The sequence below is a fragment of the Temnothorax nylanderi genome, unplaced genomic scaffold, assembly GCF_030848795.1.
Source record: "Temnothorax nylanderi isolate EJ_2023f unplaced genomic scaffold, tnyl_v1.0 TNYL_tig0014_pilon, whole genome shotgun sequence".
In the NCBI taxonomy this organism is placed as follows: Eukaryota; Metazoa; Arthropoda; class Insecta; order Hymenoptera; family Formicidae; genus Temnothorax; species Temnothorax nylanderi.
The window spans coordinates 1,407,981-1,431,478 of NW_027249076.1; the positions used below are offsets into that span (position 1 = coordinate 1,407,981).

Below are 23,498 nucleotides of genomic sequence, written 5' to 3' on the forward strand. Positions count from 1 at the left end.
GCCGGGGGGGGGGGGGGGGGGGGGGGGGGGTTACGGGGGTAGGTGCCCGGTTATGTCCGGAGAATGGACGGGACAATGAGGCCCTATTGGATTATACCGACCTCTTTGGCCCGGGTCGAGTCGCCCAGTGCGAATCTCTATTAAAAACTTCAAATTGCAGGCCCGGTTCCGGTGCGCGCGCGGGCGCACGTCTGTGCCCCGTGGAAAACCCATGGAACCCAGGATGAACGCCAGCCGTCTCGCGACGCCCGGCCGACGCGCCGAGGATTATCGGATGCCTTCGGTCATTAGGGTGCCAATGGTGCTCGGCATTCAGCGATTTAGACCGTCTGAGTTTAACGCGTTAAACAAATCTAACTGTGGTTTTACGTTTTATGAGAGAATTGTGCGAAAAGTTTCAATAACGCAATTCGTTTTGGCTCAAGCGAATTGTCTCGGGGACAGTAAAGTCAGAGAAGACCATTATTTCCTTTCCTTTTTTACGTTATCAACTCTATTGGAAATCTTCTCTTCCTCTGATTTCCCTTTGAAACGCTGTAAATTAAAAAAAGTACGTATCGCACACGTTCATGAAAATCCGTGTGTCCAAGTTATATTAGTTATGGAATAGTTATGAGATTTTAGCGGTGATTGATAACGTTGTCTATTGTAAAAGCACTGATAGTCGAGGGATTAAATGCGTACCGGTTCATTAAAACTTCATCATCAGAGATAGCGATACAGGGGAAAATGTTTTCTTCCCGGAACAAATTTGCATTTTTAAAAGATCAAAATTGAGAACTTCTTTCTCACTATTTGCAGTTAATAATCGATCGACGTGTAAAACTGATTTTTTGATAAAATCGAGTAACTAAAAAATTGACCAATCGTTTATAACATTTTATTTAAAAAAAAAACACGAATGATTTTACAGCAAGAATCCAAAGATGAACGAAACGTTAACTATTTAATTCTTTAAACAATCGCGTATTTATAATAAATTTCTATTAAAAATCTCCCTCTCTGATTCCTCCTTTGAAATGCTCGGAATTATAAAAAAAAGTACGTAACAAAAATATTTTTTACGCTTTTTCAAATTATTTCAGACTGATGCGGATTTTTATCGATACTTCATTACCGGGCAGCAAAAAAATCCCTGATTTAATACTGCATGAACGGAAAACGTTTAGTAACAAAACGTGACATTGCATTAGAGAACTCGGCGCGTGGAAGTATCCGCGGGATGTTCCGACTGCTGGAGGTGTCCAATGGAGAGCGATCAAATATTTGCCAAACCGGACAGGCAGTATCACGCACAACGCTATTCCCTCCGTCCTCCCCGCGCGCGCGCGCTTGTATATATATTTTCTAATAATTGATACAAATCCGACCACCGATTACGTTCTATGGGTCGACGAGCGGCTAACCGTCGGCTTAATGAAATTCCATACAGGCACGCCGGCCTTTCTCACGTACGCGGATTTCGCATCATGCCGCATTAATATGTTACTAATTGTAAATACGGGATTTACGGTTGCGTAATGGAACGGCCGATTTCGCGATCGCTGGCAGTGCACATACAGTGGGATCACAGCTCTACCGCGTGTCAATAAGATTAATTTCTGTGCGGATTATTCGCAATAATTGGAGGTACAATGAGCTAGTCTGGCGGGATCAGCGGCCGCAGCCCGATATTGAGTTTGATCGAGCATTATTTTCCGCCACAGCGCGCGACTCGCGACGCACTTTTGCGTCGATCCCCAAAGGCGTAAAAAATCGAAAGGATTGTCGCCATCGTGCGCGGCATTATTAAATTTCAATGCAATACGAATACGTGTAATCGCACCCGCGATCGTATGCACAATATATAATTTTTTTTTAATATACTGCGCAAATTTGTGCGACGCGACGTAATTATAATAATTACAATAATTTAACATAACATTATGTTGCTTTATCGACGACTGTTTTATCGATGGAAAATATCTTGATGATAAAGGAAGAAGATTACGTTTGCCGACCTCCAGTCATTCGTTACCGTTGGTGGTAACATTTTCATCGATTTTTTATGACTCTACCGATAAACTGTGTCGAGTGATATAATGTTTGTATGCCAGGGGACACCACTGGGAAATTTGGATTCACTGACGAAACATTGCGGCTGTGAGAAAATGAAACTTTAAACCAGAATCACTCATTGGGTTTATTATATAAAATCCGAAAATTTTTTCTCCTCTCTTAATCTAGATAAAAATTTTTTACTTTTTAAATTCAAAATTTCAGATGTGTGATGTAATATATAGACCACGTATAAAATTTTGTCTTTCCAGTATTTAAGTTTGAAAAACGTATTAAATTATTATTTTATATTTTTCGTATAATACGATAACAAGAGAAGAATACCGATAAAATTTCAAAAGAGAAAAGAAAATGTCAAAGAATATTCGCGAAATATGTATCTTTAACACGGATCATTATTTATTATAGTAATATGTACACGCTAATGCAGACAAACGCGACGAGCGTGCCCTGATACTTCGTAGCCACCATAGAGCGGCGTCTGGCAGTGCACCGTTATAATTACGGAGTAGCAATCAATTAGTACACCAATCATGCATTGATTAAGGGGTCGATTGGAATGTAATGGGACTGTAGGTGGTCACTGATAATTAACGTTGGTGGAAACCGCCCGATGCGTACTGCGTAAAATCAAATACTGTCGACCCTGCCAGGAAACGAAATATTCGGCGTGCGGCGAGCCCGATTTCAGACTATGCGATTCTACAGAGAGCTACAGCCTGTGGCGTTGCGTTTGTAGTAAAAATATCACACAAATATATCTTCGTGACGAACTGATATTCTCACAAATACTGGTAAATAAAACTAATATCATGAGTTACAAAAATAAAAAATCTTATTGTTAGAGATATTGTGTTTAAAAGAGTAATTCTCGACAAAAATACGAAAAAAGAAATCGTTTTAATTTACACTATCATTTATGCCATTTAATTATAAATATGTGACTTTTCGAGCTTTTTATTGCTGTCCAGCAACGAACATAAATAATAAAGAATGATATAATAAAAATAAATAATAATCGAAATAATAGCTGTCATAGTAATTTTATAATAAAATTTACTCGCTATTTATTTTATTAGCGGCGAGGAAGCGAAGAACCGAGAGAGTCACGAAAATATGCTAAAAACTTGCAAAACTCGAAAATAAAAGTCGCAAGTAAAAATGAGCGTCGCGCCGCGCAGGAAATCATCGATCTGTCCATCGCCGTTTATCAAAGCTCGACGCGGACGATAACGCTCGACGCGGTTCCATAATCGAGAGGGTGTGTGCGCGCGCGCGCGCGCTTGCACACGCGCGCGTACGAGCGGACGAGCGAGCAATTCCGGCATCCTGCGAAATATAAAAGCATTATATTCGCGAATAATAATCAGCGTTTCCTGCATAGCCAGGCGGAAAAAAGCGCGATCGACGTTGTACCCCGTCGACGGCATTAATCCGGCACGAGTTTTATGCAATTTGTCGTTCACAGGCGCGAGAGGCGGAACGTGTGTGTAAGTGCGTGTGCATGTGCGCGCGTGTGTGTATGAACGTGCGTATATTATAGATATGGGCACGTATGCGCGACACACGCAGCCCGCACGCACACAGAGGCGCCGCCGCCAGTCAACTTTTAACGGGGCGCATTTTATTTTTATGCCGGACTACCTTTGAAATGCAAATCGATTGTTGGCCGAGCCCCTGCAAAAAACCGAGCAATTAGCGACAGAAACAATCCTGGCGTATTTGCACGGGTACTCATTTCGGAACTCCTCCGCCCCCGTGCCCACCCCCTTTGCCGCCCCACCATCCTCGATCGGTCGCCGTCTGTTTGATACCCAGATCGAAAGTTGCTCTACGATATCGACGGCCTCTCATTGCCGATTTTTTTCTCGCGATCGCAAACACGGTCGCTGCCGCGAGAATCTTTAATTAATATTCAACGTTAACGGTATTCGCAAGGTAGTACGCGTACTTCGCTCCCGTTCCGCGACATTTCAATATTTTTCAAGCTTACAAAACGCAAAATTTTGGTTCGAAACTTGTTATATAATTTGCAGGTGTCCGTTGAAAAGTGTAATTTAGATTTCTCACGTCAAAATATATTTTAACAATCATGTAAAACATTTATGTGCGTAATGCAGTAACTGCATCTTTGTAACTCCAAACCTGTTAGATTATATCGAATTATGTTAAAATATCGATTTTATATGCAGCGTTTAATGACTCTCTAGATGGATGCTGACCATCAGTGATGGGGTTACGGCTTCTCGGCAACATGAATGGTAGGGACGGAGTGGAGAGTGGGGTGACTCTGAGCACATCAAACCGTGATTTTATAAGCTGCGTTCTAATATTCACTGTTAGTACTGAAAATCTACAGTGTATGTAACGTAAACTACACCTTTTCAGTACTGGCAGTGAATATTAAAACGTGTATAAGCTATAGTTATGTCTCAGGATAGCGGAGAAGTCGCAGTCCTATTCACCATCAGGTAACGCTATCACTGATTGTGAGTGCGTGTAGCCTTGTGTAATAAAAAGTCGGCAGAGGATTATAAATTATAAAAATATTTTCTAGGCTCTAGAGAGAGAGAGTCTGTCCATTTCCGAGCCTATCTATTTCAAGGCAATAGATTATAATTTATTAGTCCTTTTGTATATTTTTGTATTCTTAATCTTGAATGTTTTAATTTTTTCTGTAATAACCGTAAGAATAAATAATATATTCAATAAAGATATTTCAGAGATTAAGTAAAAACACTTTACCGCGGCGTTACATTAATTATCATTTTAAATAAAAAATTTGATATAATGTCTGTATAATTAGTTACAAAAAAACTAATCGTGATTCTTTTAATATTTTATTTCACATGCATACATTTTATTTACGTTTGAAATTTTACAAATCCATTGCCTCGACATTGGAATAAAAAAATAACTCACCGGTCGAGAGATGCGCAACAGCGTCGAGTTGTAACCCTGCGTTGATCTGTAACATAGAAATATTTTTACATTAAAGCGGTGTCCAAAAGATAATCGATACTTGAAATAAATAATTATCGCGCGCCCGTTAAATTTTTAAAACGTTATTTTAACAAATATCTGATTTTAAAATGCTAATGCAAAAAACAATCGCGGCCGCCGGCGCCGCAAGTGGCTGCATATTTCCGCATTAACTCGTTCGCATAATTAATCCGCGAAAAATCGTGCACGGTCGCAATCGTAATATTGCGACCGTGCGAATAAGAGAGAGACGCGACGTTCGCGACGTAAAATCTCTTGTCGCATATGCCGGAGATCGAACTCCGAAATTACGCCGAAGTAAACCTTGAACGAGTACTGAATATCACGTAATATCAAGTCGCGCTTGAGAAAGTGACGGAATACGGAATCCGCCACAGGACGGCAAAATAGGTAATAAACGAATAATAATTACTTACCCCACGGTTGCTCCGCCGTCGCCCGATGCCTCCCAGGCCTCCTCCTCCTCTCCTCGGTCCTCCTCCGTTGTTGCATATCGCATCTCCGTCGGAGCACTCACTCACGACGTTCCCGCGCGAAAATATCGTCACTTACGATCGCGCGACACTTTGCACGGCACTCCCGGTATTAATCTCGCGACGCGGCGCGTACATTGTTACACGGCGGCAAACGAATTACGGCGGAGAAACTGCGAACGAAGCCGTACGATCCGATCGACACCCGTAACGTCCCGCAGGTAGCCTCTAACATGGCGGAGCCAACTTCACCCGCCAGGAGCAACCGTCGCGAGGACGCACTTGCTGCTTGTGAGGCGATTTTGATTAACTACAATTAAATCGATTTATGAACACTGTATCTATCATTCACGATCGCCAGATATCGAGACACGATCAAATACAAAGTTAAACGTACGACGTTAATAGAGACTGCGATCGTTAATTAAACACGTCGCTCGTATGTATTCTTTATCCGTGTTCCGAAAACTATTCCGAAGTTGCGCGACACGACGCGCGAGACGCGAGTCAAGGGCTGCGTTCGGGGAGCGCGCTATTAGCGCTATTTGCTTATTCTATCCTTGTTCTACACTTGATGAGCGATAAAGATAGAATGATGCAATAGCGTTAATAGCGCGCTCCCCGAACGCAGCCAAGATGACGGTTGAGAAAAGCGAGATCGATTAGCCGAAAGAATATAATCGAAAGTCAGTATTATCGAATGCGATATATCTCGGTATCCGTGTAAATTCCGCGAAGCACACATATTAAATAAACGTTCGACATATCACAGTTTTTCGTAATCTGAATAGTCGGACCCGGCGATTCGTGTATTATAAGCTGATATTTCATTTGTCGACAAGCTCTGTCAGGCGTACCGATTGGCTATAAGATAGAGGATTTCTAGAAACTCGGAGAACTTATCTATCCTGCAGTCAATCAACATGCTTAAAAAATTTGTCGTATAACGCACGAAATACCAGCCTTATTTTATTCCGCGATGTGATCCGAGAGCAACGAGACGTCAAAGCGAGTCGCGGCCGTCGCGGGCGCTGCGGTAATAACAGTAGCGGGGTTAGAGTGGGGATAGGCCGACGTAAGCACACGGAACAGACCGAGCGCGCAGCGTGCCTAGTCACCTTGTCCTCGCTCTATCCCCGCTACGCATGTACATACCGCATACCGCGGCGCTCGCGACTCGCGCCCCTCTCCCCCTCTGACGTCGTTGCTCTCGGTCTCTCGGAGCACATCGCAAATCGCGGAGTAATACAAGATACAAGAAACAAGTATTGCCGGGTCCGGCGATTCAGATTACGGAAAACTGTGATAATATCGAATGTTCGGAATTTATACGGGTACCGTGGTACCGAGGTATATCGCATTTGATAATACTAACTTTCGATTACATTCTTTCGGTCTCACTTTTCTCATAACCGTCATCTTGACTCGCGTCTCGCGTCGTGTCGCGCGGAATGAAGTTTTCGGAACACGAATAAAGAATACATACGAGCGGACCCTAAATCGAGTGACGCCGCGATGTGTTTAATTAACAATTGGCAATTGCAGTCTCTATTAACGTCGTACGTTTAACTTCGTATTTGATCGTGTCCCGATATCTGGCGATTGTGGGTGATAGACATAGTGTGATTGGATTGGAGTTAACCAAAATCGCCTCAAAGCAGCAAGTGTAGCGTCCTCGCGACGGTTGCTCCTGGCGAGAGTGGCGAGTGAAGTTGGCCGTGCGATTTACGAATTTCTCTCCGCCATCTTAGCGTCTACCTGCGGGACGTTAAGCCTTGTGTACACGATACTAGAAATCGGTCCGAGTTTCGGTTTAAGCCAATGAAACTGCTGCTTTTCTGTAAGAGCTGCAAGTTGATTGGCTTAAACCGAAACTCGGACCGATTTCTAGTATCGTGTACACAAGGCTTTACGGGTGTCGATCGGATCGTACGGTTTCGTTCGCAGCTTCTCCGCCGTAATTCTTTCGTCGCCGTGTAACAAAGTACGCGCCGCGTCGCGAGATTAATACCGGGAGTGCCGTGCAAAGTGTATCGCGCGATCATAAGCGACGATATCGTCGATTTTCGTGAACGTCGTGAGTGAGTGCGCCGGAGATGCGAGTCGAACGATGGAGGACCGCGGAGAGGAGGAGGAGGCCGGGGAGGCATCGGGCAACGGCGGAGCAACCGTGAGGTGAGTAATCGTTACTCGTTCATTATTTTGCTGTCATGTGGCGGATTCCGTTATTTTCTTAAGCGCCACTTAATTACGTGATACTCCATTACTCGTTCGAGTTTTAACTCCGCGGTAATTTCGCAATTTCGGAGTTCGATCTCCGGCACATGCGACAAGAGATTTTACGTCGCGAACGTCGCGTCTCCGAAGCGTCAACCCTGCCTTTGGGTTATATAGCGCAAGTCGTTTAAGCCGTTATATAATTCTTCCAATCTCTCTCTGTGTATACTGTGTATAGAGGTTAGATTGACATGTAGAGACTGTGCGTGTGTCTTGCGTTTTGCGAGCTGCGGCCTATGTAGACTGGGCTTTATTCGCACGGTCGCAATATCGCACGATTTTTCGCGGATTAATTATGCGAACGAGTTAATGCGGAAATATGCGGCCCCTTGCGGCGCCGGCGGTCGCGAATGTTTCTTGCATTAGCATTTTAAAATCAGATTTCTGATGTTAAAATGACGTTTTAAAAATTTGACGGGCGCGATATAATTACTTACTTCAAGTATTGATTATCTTGGACACTTGGGACACTGCTTTAATGTAAGAATATTTATGTTTCAGATCAACGCAACGTTACAACTCCGCTGCTGCACATCGGCCGGTGAGTGATTTTTTTATTTCATTGTTTTTATTTCGAGGCAATGGATAAAATATAATCTATTGCCTTGAAATGGATTAGGCTCGGAAAGGGATACTCTCTCTCTAGAGCCTAGAAAATCTCTCTCTCTCTCTCTCTCTCTCTCTCTCTTTGTGTTTTATCTCTGATATAAATTTATTTGTACAAATCTACTTGGAAACATCGGTCGCACGGAGGATTTAAATTTCGCTGAACCGTGAGCTCGATAAAATTTCGCTGAATACCGACGCCGTCGAACGTCTCGGCAGCCTAAATTATACTCTCCTCTCCTTTCCGCTCCCGAGATAATTCGATTCCGCTCATCTGGCGCGGTACAAGAGAGACATACAAGAGAAGATTACGTTGGGAGGGAATAGAAAGCATCGTTCGCTTCGCACGCGTCGCGCCCACGACTCTCTCAAAGCCGGCGGCGGCGGCGGCGGCGACGCGCGACGGCGCCCGAGAATGACCAATTAGCGTGCCCGGGAGCGCGACGTCGGGTATTACATTAATCAGGGTGAAAAAACGAAATTTTCCCTCAACGTATTTTCGCGTTAAGGGGTAACCGCGACTTTCATTTAAGTTACCTAGTGGTAGCTAAACTACTCAGTAACTCGGTCCCCGCGACTCCTCCACCTGCCCTCTCGCCTTCCGCCCCTCTATTCCCCCTCGTTTCCCCCCCCCCGTCCCCGTCGGTTCAACACCAGCCTCCCCGGGCTTGCAGGCACACAAGTCCCTGCACCATCCACCGCTAACGGGTAAAATGAGTGCGAGAGGAGGAGAGGCGGGAGATGAGAAAGGGTAGGGGATCGCGTCAACCTTCCTCGCGGCCTCTACGTCGGCGTCGGTCACTTTGTTCATCTCTGGACCCCTCTCCCCAACCTTCAGCGGCGAAGAGCGGCCCTCTCGCGGCCCCCCATTCGGCCCCCGCCCGCCGTCTCTTTCGTCGTCTTCCTTTTTTCTCCCCGGTGTCTCCGCGAAACGAAAAGGAAAGGCACGGCTATTTTAATGAGAATCCGGCTCGTTTATGCCGCCATCTCGTATCTTCGTCGCCGCGCCGCGCCGTCGCGCCACCACTGCCGTCGCCCGTCTAATGAACGCTCTGTGCAAATATTATTTCTGTTTATGTACTCGCCAACTTAGTGCGACTTTGGTTCTAATTAATAATGCTAAACAGTCGGCCGGGGCGACCGGGAGCTGGCGTCGCTCTTTGCCAGCGTGACTAGATGCGGCGAGTATACCTATTAGGTAGTCACGTTGCGTACAGGCGTGTATTTCTCTGTGCGCGCGTGTTTGTATAGGAAGCAAAACGCTCCTTGCGGCGTGCAATTTGCGAGATTTTCTATCTTGTTTCGGACATACGTTGTGATAATGCGACGATTAAGACAATTTGTGAGTCATGATGTTATCGCATTAACTGTGTTAACTCGATATTTCTCTTGTTCGTACTGTTTATTTATTTTATATAAGGTTTCGCGAGAGAAGTTGCAACAGGACTTCGACAATTTTAAACACTAGAAGTAATATCGTGTGTTTGAAAGATATTAATTTTTTTATACCGATTAGCGATTTGATTTAGAAATTATGAGGTATTGCGGGCTGTCGTTAGTTATAAAATTGACTGTAGGAAAATTAAAATGTCGAGAAGATACTTACTAGATGTTTTCGCAGTGGCACGGTTGTGATTTCGTCTTTAATTTCTATACAATCTGTAAATTATATTTTTATACTGTCATTTATATATATATTCATATATAAAAGAGGATAATTATTGATGTAGGTATTAAGTAGATATTGATATTTAAAGGTTAAAAAAGTGATATCGAATACAGAATATCAGCATGTCTAAAATATTAGCTAAAGGTGTGTATTAATATTTTTAAAAATTTATTATTTCGGAATAGCGGCTTACATTTTTAGCAAAGACGTATTAAATATTCAAATTTATTTTAATCAATTTACGACGAGACTAAAGCAATATTTTCCCTTATAATTCACAATACCGATTAGAGCAAAATCATTGTTGCGTCAGTTTGACGATTCTTCGGTTCTTGCCGCGATAATGCATCACGCTTTTACATCGAATCAATTTTAATTGAACGAATGAAGTTTACAAAATGAAGTCATACCCGTCGCGATATGCGTATAATATGTTAATTACACGACAATTATTACCTTGTTCTGCGTAAGCGTATGATACTCTGGGCAAATAAGCGTTCTATATCGGGCTGTTATCGTAATTATAATGTGCAGCTAATAAAGCGTATCGTGCAATCGCGTTTGGAGTAGCGCGTACGTAATATGTTAATGATGGACTAGATCGGACAAAGGGTGTATCAACGAAGGCATTATTCGATAATAGGTGATACAGAAAAGCTAGGGCGGTCTGTAGAAAAACATTATGTATGTTACTAATTGATTTATATATGTTATTAATCGCTCGTCAAGTCTTCTTGGAGATATACAGCTTTGTATATCAATACATATTTATGTATATGAATATACATTTATGTATGTGTATAAGCATTTAGAATTTTGTTAATGCACGAGATGTTCTATATGCTTCTACCGTGTTACTCTTTAATGATAGCTTTTCCACGAATTTAACTATTTTACTCCCGCGATGATCGAATTTCAGCGCAAGCATCTAGCTTTTAATATTTTCACAACCAAGTTGCAAATGAAACTTTTGTTGAAGTCGACCTGCAATTAATCACTTGCGGCATATAGTTCAGTTATCTATTTATTTTTGGTTTCTCTCGAGTTTTAATTAGTGAAATGTTCGTTGTATTTTCGTTCGTTAATTACTGGACTATTATTGTCTTGATATTTTAGAATTCCTTGCCGCTTGTTATAAATTTCTTATGACGATCGTAACGTTCTCTAGGTGATACTTAATAAAATATATAATAAATAGAATTTGTGCACCTTATAAACTATATCAGTTTCGTAACTCGATTTCTCTATACTTTTATGATTTTTCTCGCTCGAGCTTATCGTTGTTTGCAGATTGCAGCCGGTCGCCTGGTGTGCTTGCCGCTCCATTGATCTGCGTTCCATCGGCCCGAAAACTGGTCTTATTCGGGTCTCCTTGCTGGTTCTTTACTTTGTCGGGGCAATAAGGTTAGGCAGGGCGGGCATTGGGAGATATTAGATAGACGACGGTTCGCCCGAAATCAAGACCCGTTCACCATCCCCCACCTGTTCCTAAACAAATTTAATAAAGCCACGATTTCCGTGCCAATTTCAAGCTCGGCGAGAGATTGCCGTCTTCCAGACGAGCCAAGTACGCCTTAGCTTTTAATTTGATATACACGAGTCTAACTATCGGCCAGCTAGGTCACGTGCCACGCGAGCTGATATTTATAAATTAATTGCTGATTAATCCGGACGATCGAAGAGATGCTAAAAAAATAAGTATAAATTTTATATGTAGACTTTCGACTTTAATTTGTATGCATTTTGCGAGGTAATTGAGAAATATATATTACACGAGAATATTGCAAAAGAAACAAATATACTTGACAAATGTAAAATTGGTTTGCGAAGAGAATTTTTTTGAACATTAAAAATATAAATAATTGTGAGTTTTATTTAACAGAAGTTTAATTTCGGATTTAATTGAAACCTATATAAGATACATGATATTCGAATCTAAAAGATTTCAGTTTTTTTTTTATTATAAATAATTATTTTATAAATAATAAGCACGGAAAATTCTTTGTCTTTGTATTTTTATGAGTTATTAATATTTCGAAGCCTGCCGAGCTCATAAAGAAATCTCGTATTCCTATCGTCTTCTTTAATTTAACGGGATAAATTCTCGAACTGTATCCCTATTTTCCGAGTTTCTACGACTTTTCCACTCACGTCCCGCAACTCTCGCGCTCTCCACAAACTCCCTCACTCACATGAGAGAACTTTCTCCGTACGCTCTCTGTCTCGCACGATTTTACCCCGCGCCTTCTTCCAACTGTACAACTATATCACTGTCGGTAGCGTTCTGCCTCGAGTATTATTAGTCTTTGGAGTTAGGGAGTACGCATGGACTCGAATCTCCAGGCTCGCTCGCATGGTTAACTTCCGCAAACAGAAATTACCATTTTATTGGGTGAGTTCTGGTGCCCCCTTACCGCGCGCCGGCCCCTCGGCTGTCCCCTTCCGCCAGCTCCGCTGCCGGCGAACCCGCCTTTTCTCTCCTTCACCCCCGCCGTACTTCACAGCAGCCCCTAACGCAACGATTGGAATACCTAATCGTCCGGGGACCATTCAGCACCATTGTTCCATCGACTTGCCGTTGTTGGTGCCTGTTAACGCCGAATCCTTTCACGCCCCGGCGCTGCCCCCGCCGCTGCTTTTTCGCCACCCTCGAAAAAGATGATCGGCTTGCACACGTTCGCTGTCACGTTTGCTCGCGCAAACGGAATTTCCGAGCGGAATTTGCATCAAATCGCAGCGGCCGCTACGTTAAATTCCCAAGCAGGGAATGTATGAACAGACCAAAATAAAAGGCCCATCTGATTGGTCGCACTTGTACAATGGGCTTGATCGATGGGAGAATGGAAGAATATGAAATAAACATTTAAGATATCGAGTGTAATCTTTAACTTTTCTCAAAGTATTATAAACAAATTTTTTTTAAATACATTTAAGTGTCTTACTGAGATATCTTATATTACTTATATGGATGGTCAATTCTGTGTTTCGATTATTTTAAGACCTATCAAGATTAAAAATATAAAAAATGGAAATTATTTCCGTTTTGCTTAATCATAAAGTTTTTTAATGGTATGAGTAAATATGAATTTTATTTAATATTAAATTAATTAAGAAAAGTGTGAAAAAGGCTGTTTATTTTTCATATATAAAAGTAAAAATCAATCTATGTTTTATTTTAGATAACAAGGAAAATTATTCTTCTAAACAATCGCCAATTCTTGACTGTTTTAGCGTTAACGGATTCTTCGTGTTCTAACAAATCTTCAGTTTTAATTAAACTCGAAGAAAGACGAATGATAGCCTTCTACCGGTTGCAACTCTCTTCCTCCTTCTTTCTCTTCTCGGAAATGAATTAAGACTTAATTAAAGTCGTTCTTTGATATGTTAATTCCTTTGCAAATATGTATTACTTTCTCCGTAGGAATTAAAATTTTCACAGTATACATCTCAGACCGATTTGCAACTAGCGCATGAAAGGTGCAATCTAATAAGGATTAGCTGTGCTATAATAAATTACAGTAAATTTCTTGATTGATGTAAATAAATAAATGAAAGTAATGAATAAGTGAGTGACTCTTCGAGATCTGAAGCTAATAATTACTTAAAAGAATCTAACAAAAAAATATATTATCAAATTAAAATATTGAAAAGAATAAGTTTTTTACAAGTTTATGAAATTTATAAATTTAAAAAATTGACAAGTATTTCTCTTTTTAAGTATTTATAAAATTATTATGCATTATTATACAATTATCTCATGAACTTTGAGGTTTTATTACGTTTTTCACATACTGGCTACAAATTTATTTATTAATGTTTTTATATGAAGGATCTTGGATTTAAGGAGAGGAAAACATTGACGGTGAGAAAAGATTGTAAAGTATTTGTCATTTCATTTTAATATATTATCATCGTTTGTATTTTTATTTCAATAAAGGAGGCCTTGTCTTCAAACGATATGGTACGATTAAATATGTACATCGAATTTTATTCTGTCACGAGCGGGTATATATACAAATAGACGTCCGGGAAGTGACTAACTACGTTTCTTCGTTCTCTACGAGTGTCTCGTTTACGGACCGCGGAGGCTGATCGCCATCGCTCGCGAAATGATCCGAGTGTCGGTGAAACATGGTCTGCAAAATCGTGAGTATATGTTAAAAATGGCCAGTAGCTATACATCAAGATCAATATATTGAGTTATATAGGGAAGAGACTTATTATTTCGCCAACAATCTGTGTCACAAGATTAAAAAAATACGCGGAATGCACTATAGTTACACGAATTAACGAAAGTGTTAACATAAAAACTCATGAAGATCTTAAGATTTTCATATTTGAGAGAATAATACCTTGCACCTTACGATTTTGCACATCGCGAGTCGAGTTTCGCGTCAATCATTATACAACACGTTGACCGGAAATGACGTGGCGAATCCTCCTCCGCTCTCTCCTGGAATTTACATACCACAATGGCGTCTAGATAATATGCACAATTCTTTGCCTTAACGTATTAATACTGCAGAATATTGTTTATGTCAAAATTCACTTTTCTCGCCTCCGTGCGTCTTTACACTATATTCTACAAGAGATATTTCGCTAGTTTCGCTGATCGGCGATTGACGACCGCCGCGCCGTCGAGTTGGTGAGCGCCGTTGCCGATTCAGGAGGTTCCCAAGGGACCGACTGACATCCGCTTTACGCTTAACGATTTAGGTTTAACCGAACGCTTCGGTCGCGCGCGTATTTTGCTATTATGTAGGTTTGTACGCAACTTGCCTCGAGTTGCTAGGAGATATTCGGCCGACGAGCGCGAATCGGACATATTTTGTGAGGTGTTACTCGATTTGATCGGATTTATTGATCGTTTACAGTATCCGTATATCAAGCAAGGTTCTTTTTTGCTCGTTGCTTCGCACGTACGTTGCCTGTTACCGAGTATCCTATATACCTGCTGCTGTTACGCAGGATATTCGATGATAGGCATAACTGTTGGGTAAATCGATTTCTTGTTGAGTAAACGAATTTCTTGTTGAAAACTGAAACGAATTGTTTTTTTTTCTATTTTTTTCGTCATTTATTGCGACGTATAGTTAATGCAAGTTTGAACGAGAAAGATAGAGACTCGATCGAAATTCGATTTTCAATGCGGATTTGAACGTTTATGCGTAGAATATCTGAATTATCACTTTACACGCGGTCTAAGTAGATAATTGATTAAAAGCGACAGCTATTTATTATCTCTCTAAATGACCTACGCGTACTAAGTGATAATTTAAATATCCCGTACATAAATCAATACTAGCTCATTGACGTTTGTTCACATATTCGATGACCGTAAAATAATATAATTATTTTATGTGAGTTATCATTGGCTAGTTCCCCATATCTCAATTATTCGCGTAGTATCGACTAATACGGAATGTATTTGTGCGTCATGGAATATTTCTCGCCTCATACTGCGTCTCGAAATTGTCGCCTTGCAGTTTTATAAATTCAATATTCGTGAAGAAATGAAAAGTTGATAACCTATTTAGAAATAAATTTAAAAAAATTTGTTACACATTTATTCTCATGACAATATTAATTAATATCCGCACATTTGCACCTGCGTTATATTGCTTTATAAAATTAAATAATGTACATCTCGATTTTTTGACAACAAAGTCATATGTATACATAATTATCAAGAGCCGAATATTTACCTCCTTTAAAAACTATTCGAGTATTTTTTATGGTAATATGTATACACGTTACATACTTTTCTATTCGCGGTTTGAAAAATAATTTCGCGTGAGACTCGACACACAAGTTTGCAATAAACGTATCGTGAATAATAACGGCAAGTTGATCAAAATTGATCTTCTTTGTCCTCACTTCAGTCAACAAGTTTGCGCAACACAATTCCTTTTATCTATTGCACAATGCCGATTTGGAGCGAGCCCCGAGTAAATTTTTCACACGAATACAATCCGTTCGAAAATCTTTCGTCAGATTAAAAACACGCGCTGTATTTTCGTTATAATCGGTCGGCTGCCGTTGTTACCAAAGCATCACAATAACACGCATATCCCTAAGAAATGACTTAATCTTGTAGATATTTCCTAGGCATACTTTTATACTTTTCGTGCTGTTTCAGATAAAAATTTAACTTTCCACATTGACATTGTTTTCATAGGACTGATCTCAGTGATTAGTCCATTTTCAACCGCGCGTGAACACATGCTCATTGATCATAGATACCTGACAATTATCACATTGATAGTCTCTACAATCGTCGAAAATACCCACCGATCGTCGACCGTTGCAATATTAATCTCTTTGATTCAATATGTCAGCAATGTACATCAGATCGTCCATTGGTAACTGTTGGTATCAAGAACAAGATCCCTTTTCAATCAGGTTCACTCCCAAACACACACAAACGGACGATCGCCTTTTCTTCTTGCCTAGCTTCTTGTACTTTCGGCATGTCCAGCACCGTCGCGTCGCGGTGATTTTCCTCTTCCGTCACGGAACGAACTCTCTCGCCCTCGTCGGTCGATATACCGTTCGCGCTGCTCAGGCGACTCCTCGCGATCTTGAGTGTCTTTGGGCGAAGGATTGCTCGCTCGCTCGTCACGCCGTCACGAGCGTGAGGCTGGCAGCGGTGCGCGCCCTTGGCGTATCTTCAGTTAACCTTCAGACCATCTGCAGGCCTTTGGTGATGCTCTCGACGTGCTCCTTGGCCCGCATCCTGAGCGCCTGGATACTCGAGGTACGAGGATCGTGTCCCGGCGGACTTGGCGGCGGTGGTTGCACGTGGCCGCCGGCACTTATGCTCGCCATACTGCTGGCCAGCGACCCTGCGAACAATGCGATTTCTACTTCTCGTTGGTATGCTCGATGAACGTAGAAATGCTGACTAACTCATACTTTGCATATCGCGGTTAAAGCATACTTTACATTGCAAAAATTGTCGTGTAGTATACTTTGATATTAAAGAGTTTAATTTTCTTAATAAATATTATTTCTTTGTTTCAATTTTATATTCTCAGATGTATGGATGTTTTAAATATATTACACATAATAAATTAACTGCGTTATGCTTGGCAAGAGGACAGGTGGATTAGAAATAATTGTTACCTGGAACGGAGTTGGCCACGGCGCCGACATTTGGCGGTGATGGTAATCGCCTGGGAGACGTCAGGTAACTGGGATATCCCGTGTGAGGCGCAGCGAGGAAACCGGGAAGCGCGCTGAGCAATCCTGGCGGCGCGAGCCAAGGATCCCCTGGCAGACCGAGAGCTGGACCGGCAACGTTCCTGAAACGATATATCTCCGCGCTGTAGTTGTTACGTATTCAATATGTCACAGGGGTTTATGTGACATTAGCTTTGTTAACGATTTGGACGAACCTCATATTAGCAGCGTGATGGTATTCGCTCAAGCCTAGTCTCGCAGCCTCCATTTTCTCCTGCCTACGCCACTTGGCTCGCCTGTTCTGAAACCAGACCTGGAACATAACGCGTAACGACAATTTATCATTTATTCAATCGGAATAACGTGGGGATATAAATATAAACGACGAAACAAACGTACATTTGCTTCGATAGAAATTTATGGGATACTTTGCGAGCACAATACAGTTTATCGCTCTTCCCACCTTCAATTGATAAGTGACAATATTGGCCGTATTTAATATTTTGTGAGCTTAATTTCGCAAATTCATTAAGCTCGCTACAACGTTTGGCTCGACGTAAGTCGGGAACAATGGCGGCACAAACTCTCATTAGCCGCTGAGACGCGATAATGGTAACGTGTCACTACCGTATACTTGAGGAAGAGGGCACCCTCCTTTCTTCCCATTCTTCCCGCCCCGATCTCAACAGCAGACTCGAGGTATCGCTTTTGACTTTGCAGAATGTTCGATTTCTCTCTACTACTATTTTCTTTTATTACTACTACTACGATTTTCTTACTGCTATGATCGTAGTTTTTTTTATAAGAGAGAGGGAGAGAGAGCTAAAACAATATTCTTTTTTTAGGAGAATTTATATTTTAATTATATATTTATCAATTATAATTTAAATATTTATTAAATTATTTTACAACAAGAAAAAACCTAAAGAATAGAACAATAAAAAATTTATTGAAATTGTTTAAAATACTCAGTGAGAAAATACTCAGAGGAAAAAGAAAAAGTTTCGACCTTTTTATTATTAGGTATCGCTGTGTGTTAGTATTTTGTATCACAAATATTACTAATACAATTAAATGTCTATTAAAGCAACATAATTTTTAATATGTAAACTTGTATAAATAATTCCTTGAAAAATTTTAGTTAGATCGGTTGTTCTACATTTATTAATGAAGAAGAAGAAATTCGCATATTAAATAACCTTATTAAAAAAGGACTTTTTGCCAATCTGATTAAGTATGCACATTTATAGTCGTTAGAACTCTAATAATTTTAATATCGAAAACATGGTCATAATTGATCTGATAGAGTTCCCCGAACAAACATCCGCGTCGTTACATTTCTGAGATTGACATTAGCACTTCTGATTGAACTAGTTTCGACTAAAGAAGGGTCACATTTGCTTTGCTCCGACAGAGATCGATCATTTGCAAAAATCTAATCGCGAGAAAGTAGGCGAAAATGAGCAAGATAGTAACAGTAAGTCAAAGCAAAGTGAAAAAAAGTAGCGGTAAGGAAAGAGAGAAGAGAGATTCAGAGGATTCGATAGAAAATGGAGTTCCTTTGGCGGGGTGCAATCATGCGGAGGGCGAGAAAAGTGGCTGCCAAGACTTTCTCTCTTTTCTGCACTCTCTCTCTCTCTCTCTCTCTCTCTCTCTCTCTCTCTGACTTTCTCTCTCTTCCGTATATTTCTCGACTTCTGCTCCAAAAGGAGGGTTGCAGAAATGTCTTTCTTTGGGCGGGTCTCCTAAGTCCAACCCTGAAAACGGTGTTGGCTAAGAAAAGGGGGGGCCAAGAAGAGGGTCGGTCGGCGTAAAGATTGGAGGGTGTGAGAGGGGGGTCCACCCTTCCATCGGCATTAAGAGGGTAACGAGCCCGTGGGGCGAAATCGAAAGTGAGCAAGCGACGCGACGTGACGCGACGCGGTGCGCCTCCAAGGTGGACCCAAGGAGGGAAGGAAAACGCCGGAGGGAGTACCCCGGCTCGCCGTGACGGCTCTCTCGGCCATGTTGATTTCTTTATTGTAACATGGCTGCTGTTGGCAGCTCGCTTAAGTCTATTGCGTTAAGAGCCGATGCTATCGGGGTCTCGGCTTATGAATTATTCAGTTTCGACCGAGATGTGCCTTGGTATAAGGCCCACCGGGTGCCCCGTCCGTGACGAATTCACACGCGGCGGCGTGGTAAGCGTGAACCATCCAGGCTGCGATCCATTGGCGATCGAATCTCGGTTTTTGCTTCGGCAGTCTTAATGCTTAAGATCGGACAACTAACGATGAGCAATCAATTCCAGCTTCTCCACGGTAGCTGACAGCGAACGGTTGGAGGATAATTGTTTATACGCGAATTACTCCTGACCTCGGTTTCCCTGCTATAGTATACACTTTGACGCGATCATCAATAGGCCCCTAGAGTGAAAAGTTACGAATTCAGTGTAAATGTAAAGGCATCTTAACTTGAGTGGTGTCTTAATTAAGATATTTCAACCAGGATTACAATCTTAACGCGCGTGAGAAATGAAATGAATATTATCCAAGATAAAAGTAATAAGTAATAACACGAAACTAACAAAGTCATGTCCCATATCGTCGCGCACGCTCTTGAAATTAGCTCTTCGCAAATTTGTTTATTAATAGACGACGTAAAAATTCCTCCGACGCCTCCGAAATCGGTGATAGGGTGAGGTGTCGCGTTCGAATAACGAGACGACTAGCAAATTGAATATTACCGTCGGGAATGAGTGGCGGTGAATCGTCAGAAAAGGAGAAAGAGTATGCGGAGGGAGAGAGAGAAAGAGAGAGCGAGAGACACAGAGAAAAACGCGGAAACGAAGTGAAACGAAGACGGGGTTAAACGTCGGAGGCATCATCCGAGGTTTGGAGCTCGATGCAAGAGGAGGAAGGGGGGAGGAAGGGAGAGGGGAAAGGGGAGGAAAGAGGGTTGCGGGGGAGTGGATATCGGAGCATTCCCGGGCTCATCAGGATGATATTCCGCTCTCGAGAACGAGAAGCAATTTTCTTTCCTGGCTCCGTGGATGAGAAAAGGCTACGGACAAGATGCCACGCCGAAATGATGGGAAAATAAGCGAATTTCCCTTCGTATCTCTTATATATCCTTTTCCATCTCGTACCATCTTGCCTCCCTTTCCCTCCCCTTCCGCAGTCTTCTCCCACTCTCTTTCTCTCTCTTTCTTTCTCTCTTTCTCTCTCTGCATCCTGCGCCTCACCGTAACGTTTCGTCTCTTCGTCTTGTTCGCCGAGGACCGACTTTAGCGGCGAGAGAGCGCGCGCTCTCTCGTTCTCGCTCCTCTCGCGGAAATATAAAGAACAGGGCTAACGCGGCTTAATCTTTTTAGGTCGTAAATTTATTAGAGCAGGTACTTCCACCTTTTCCGCCCGTCTCCGCCGATGTCCTTCTTCTTATCCCTCTCTCTTTCTCGCTCTCCCTTTTCCCTCCCTCGGTCCTCTTCCTACCCAACCCGACCAGCCGGCGACGATCCTCGGCAATGATATTGCGAAGGTAAACTCGCTTAGACGGTTTAAATGCAAGAAAATTGAAATAAAATGGAAGTAATTCCGAGATTAAAATTGGACGTCGTTCCGTTGTCGCTGAGAAGCGGCGACACTTTTTCGTGCCCCTTCCCTCCCTCACCGTGCCCCGCTTCCTCCTTGGCGTGTTAGTCTCTGTGAGGATTTTACGTGGCACACACTCTCGCCCGAGAAACTTCGTGATGTCGGAGTTGCATAATTTGCAAGATTTCGCTGGAAGGTTGACGCGCGGATAAGAGGGCTAATTATCATTATCGCGTTAATGCGCAAGTAACAACGGAATAACAGTTCCGACTCTTTCGCATAGAATCGTTGAATCCGACGTGAAGAGTGTGGCTGATAAACGTCACGCAATTTTTAAAAATGAATTATAAATGATACATCGTAAATGTTATGATACTGTATAATCTTTTTCACGAAATGAAAAGAGAAAAATAAAGATCTTACCAGGTCATTTGCTAGATCTCAAAACATTTTATCCCAAGACAGTTTTCAATTTAATAAATCAATTTGCTATTTCTTGCGTAGACGCATGTGCGCCCTACCAGTCGACCTGGATGCACATTTGTTATCTAACATGCGAAAAATATAAATGTATGGATGTATGTGTTTTTGGTGACTGGACGTAAGAATAAAGAATAACTCTCGTTCTCTTTGGTAACATACGGTGACAAGCACTCGACGAGCAAGAAGCATATCGCGCCGAAAATCACTCTCGAACTCTATCTGTCGCACGAGCTTTTTTTTCTCTTACCCTGCACACGTACGTGCACGTATACGATTGCCTCTCATTTCTCTCTCCCTTTCCCTCCCTCGCTATTTCTCTCTCTCTCTCTCTCTCTCTCTCTCTCTCTCTCTCTCTCTCTCTCTCTCTCTCTCTCTCTCTCTCTCTCTCTCTCTCCCCCTCTCTCTCTCTCTCTCTCCGTCTCTCCGATGAAACGCATCGTTCCGGGACGATGGTCGCTTTATACTCGACGGCGGCTCTCGTCGAATTCGGATTAGCGCCAGCAAAAAGGTATTCGAGGTGTTCACGCCACGTCGAGTTCATTGTTGCCGTTTGGAGTATTAACAGATTTCGGGGCATTGTTCCCCCGTGGTGGTGGCGGCTTGTGAGGCCGCTGACAGAGTCGCGCGGATACGCGCGAAGACGTCGCGGTACATCGTGGTGGCGTCGATTTTCAGGGACACGATGGGGATTTGTGTCGAAAACGTACCATTTAGAAACTTTCATGCTCTAATTAATATTTTAATAAATTCAGAAGAGAGGTATATAAATCACTTATAAACCATTTATTACTTATAATTAAACCATGCCATTTTTGCAAGTGTAATGCTGCGTAATACTAATGACGCACTGTAATGACAGAATAACACATCCAAGAAATAGGAAATTGTTATCGAAACATTTATATTAAATTTAGATGTGTGTGAGAAAGCGGAATTTAAGAGAAACAAAGCTCACTAGATAAGAGATAAAGAATAAATTATATTAATTGATATTGATAGCAATACAATAGCACAATAGACGCAATAATGTTAACGTCCATGAAACATGAAAAAGAATTGTTTCTTTTTTTTTTAGCAAAACTCTCGTATTTCAGACTGCCTACTCGCACGAGATCGCGGCTCGATGAAAGTCGAAGGTGGGCCAAGTCGTGCGAGATGGATATTAAAACCTTTACGATGGGAGAGATTAATGTGTCTTCCTATTAGTGCTCCGCGCAAAATCGGGATGACGTTGATATCGACGTCTTTCCTACAGGACGCTGATAGTTCACGGGCGTTTTACGGGCGCAGTGTGGGGTCAAACATGCATGAATTATTTATTTTCTCACACCGTAGCGCGTCACGCGAGAAACTTAATTGAATTGACAATACTTCAGTGTATCAGCAAAATCCTTTTTTGCATGAGGGAGCAGCTGCTAATTTTTTCACTGAATAAGTCACATAATACGCTTTTCAGTTCTCCAATCTCATATTAAATATTGAGTTAGATCCAGAAAGTTTTCTCTACTGAAGAAAAATTATCGAATTATATTTCATCCTCTTCGACGAAGAAAAATTATCGGAACAATTTTAACCTTTTTTTGTTAATTTGCAAAATCGTTTAAAGCTCGTTAATATTTTCTGCATGTAGCTCGTTATCAAGTAGATTCAACAACCTAATTTTAAGAATCAGCTGATGCATGCGACATTCGGATATTTAAAGTAATACACATCGTGTATTAATTACTATACACGTCATTAATATTATCAGAAATATTAAGTATTCTTTGCTGTACAAAGTGACATTTTTAATATTATTTCTATATAAAAATTACTTGCGATTCAGCAGTGACTTTTTATGTATGAAGAGATGTCTCGTTATCAGATGTGATAATGTGTGAAATTAGTCTTAATTTAACATATATTGACATATTTTTTTCAGAAAATATTTGTGAATAAAATTGTTATCACTATTAATTAAAAACTATTGGAGATCAAGCGGTGCAAAATTATGACTTCTAATTCGGAATTTAAGATATCTGTTCTAGATATAATTAGTCTTATAGATGTTATAGATGTAACATATAATTATTCTTATAGATATTACAGATGTAATAAAATGAGATTAAACTATTTCTTCATTTTCTTTCATGGCAGTGCTAGAAAGAAATAAAGCGTTGAATCCCGGTTAGTTAATGT

The 23,498-nt window shown here is 41.4% G+C and overlaps 1 protein-coding gene across 2 annotated transcripts in view; it reads right to left on the bottom strand.

Annotated features, from left to right (window-relative positions):
* Positions 1 to 13,969: 13,969 nt before the first annotated feature.
* Positions 13,970 to 23,498, bottom strand: part of LOC139768161 (retinal homeobox protein Rx1-like) — a 46,871-nt gene continuing 37,342 nt past the window's right edge. Inside the window, exons 3-5 of one of the 2 annotated variants that reach the window (XM_071698085.1) lie at positions 17,484 to 17,581; positions 17,212 to 17,390; positions 13,970 to 16,931 (exon numbers count right to left, since the gene is read on the bottom strand). In XM_071698085.1, coding sequence (XP_071554186.1) covers positions 16,768 to 16,931; positions 17,212 to 17,390; positions 17,484 to 17,581 — 441 coding nt within the window. In that variant the 3' untranslated portion in view covers positions 13,970 to 16,767. Of the gene's footprint in view, positions 16,950 to 17,211; positions 17,391 to 17,483; positions 17,582 to 23,498 lie in introns of both variants that reach the window. The other variant, XM_071698084.1, reaches the window with a different exon arrangement.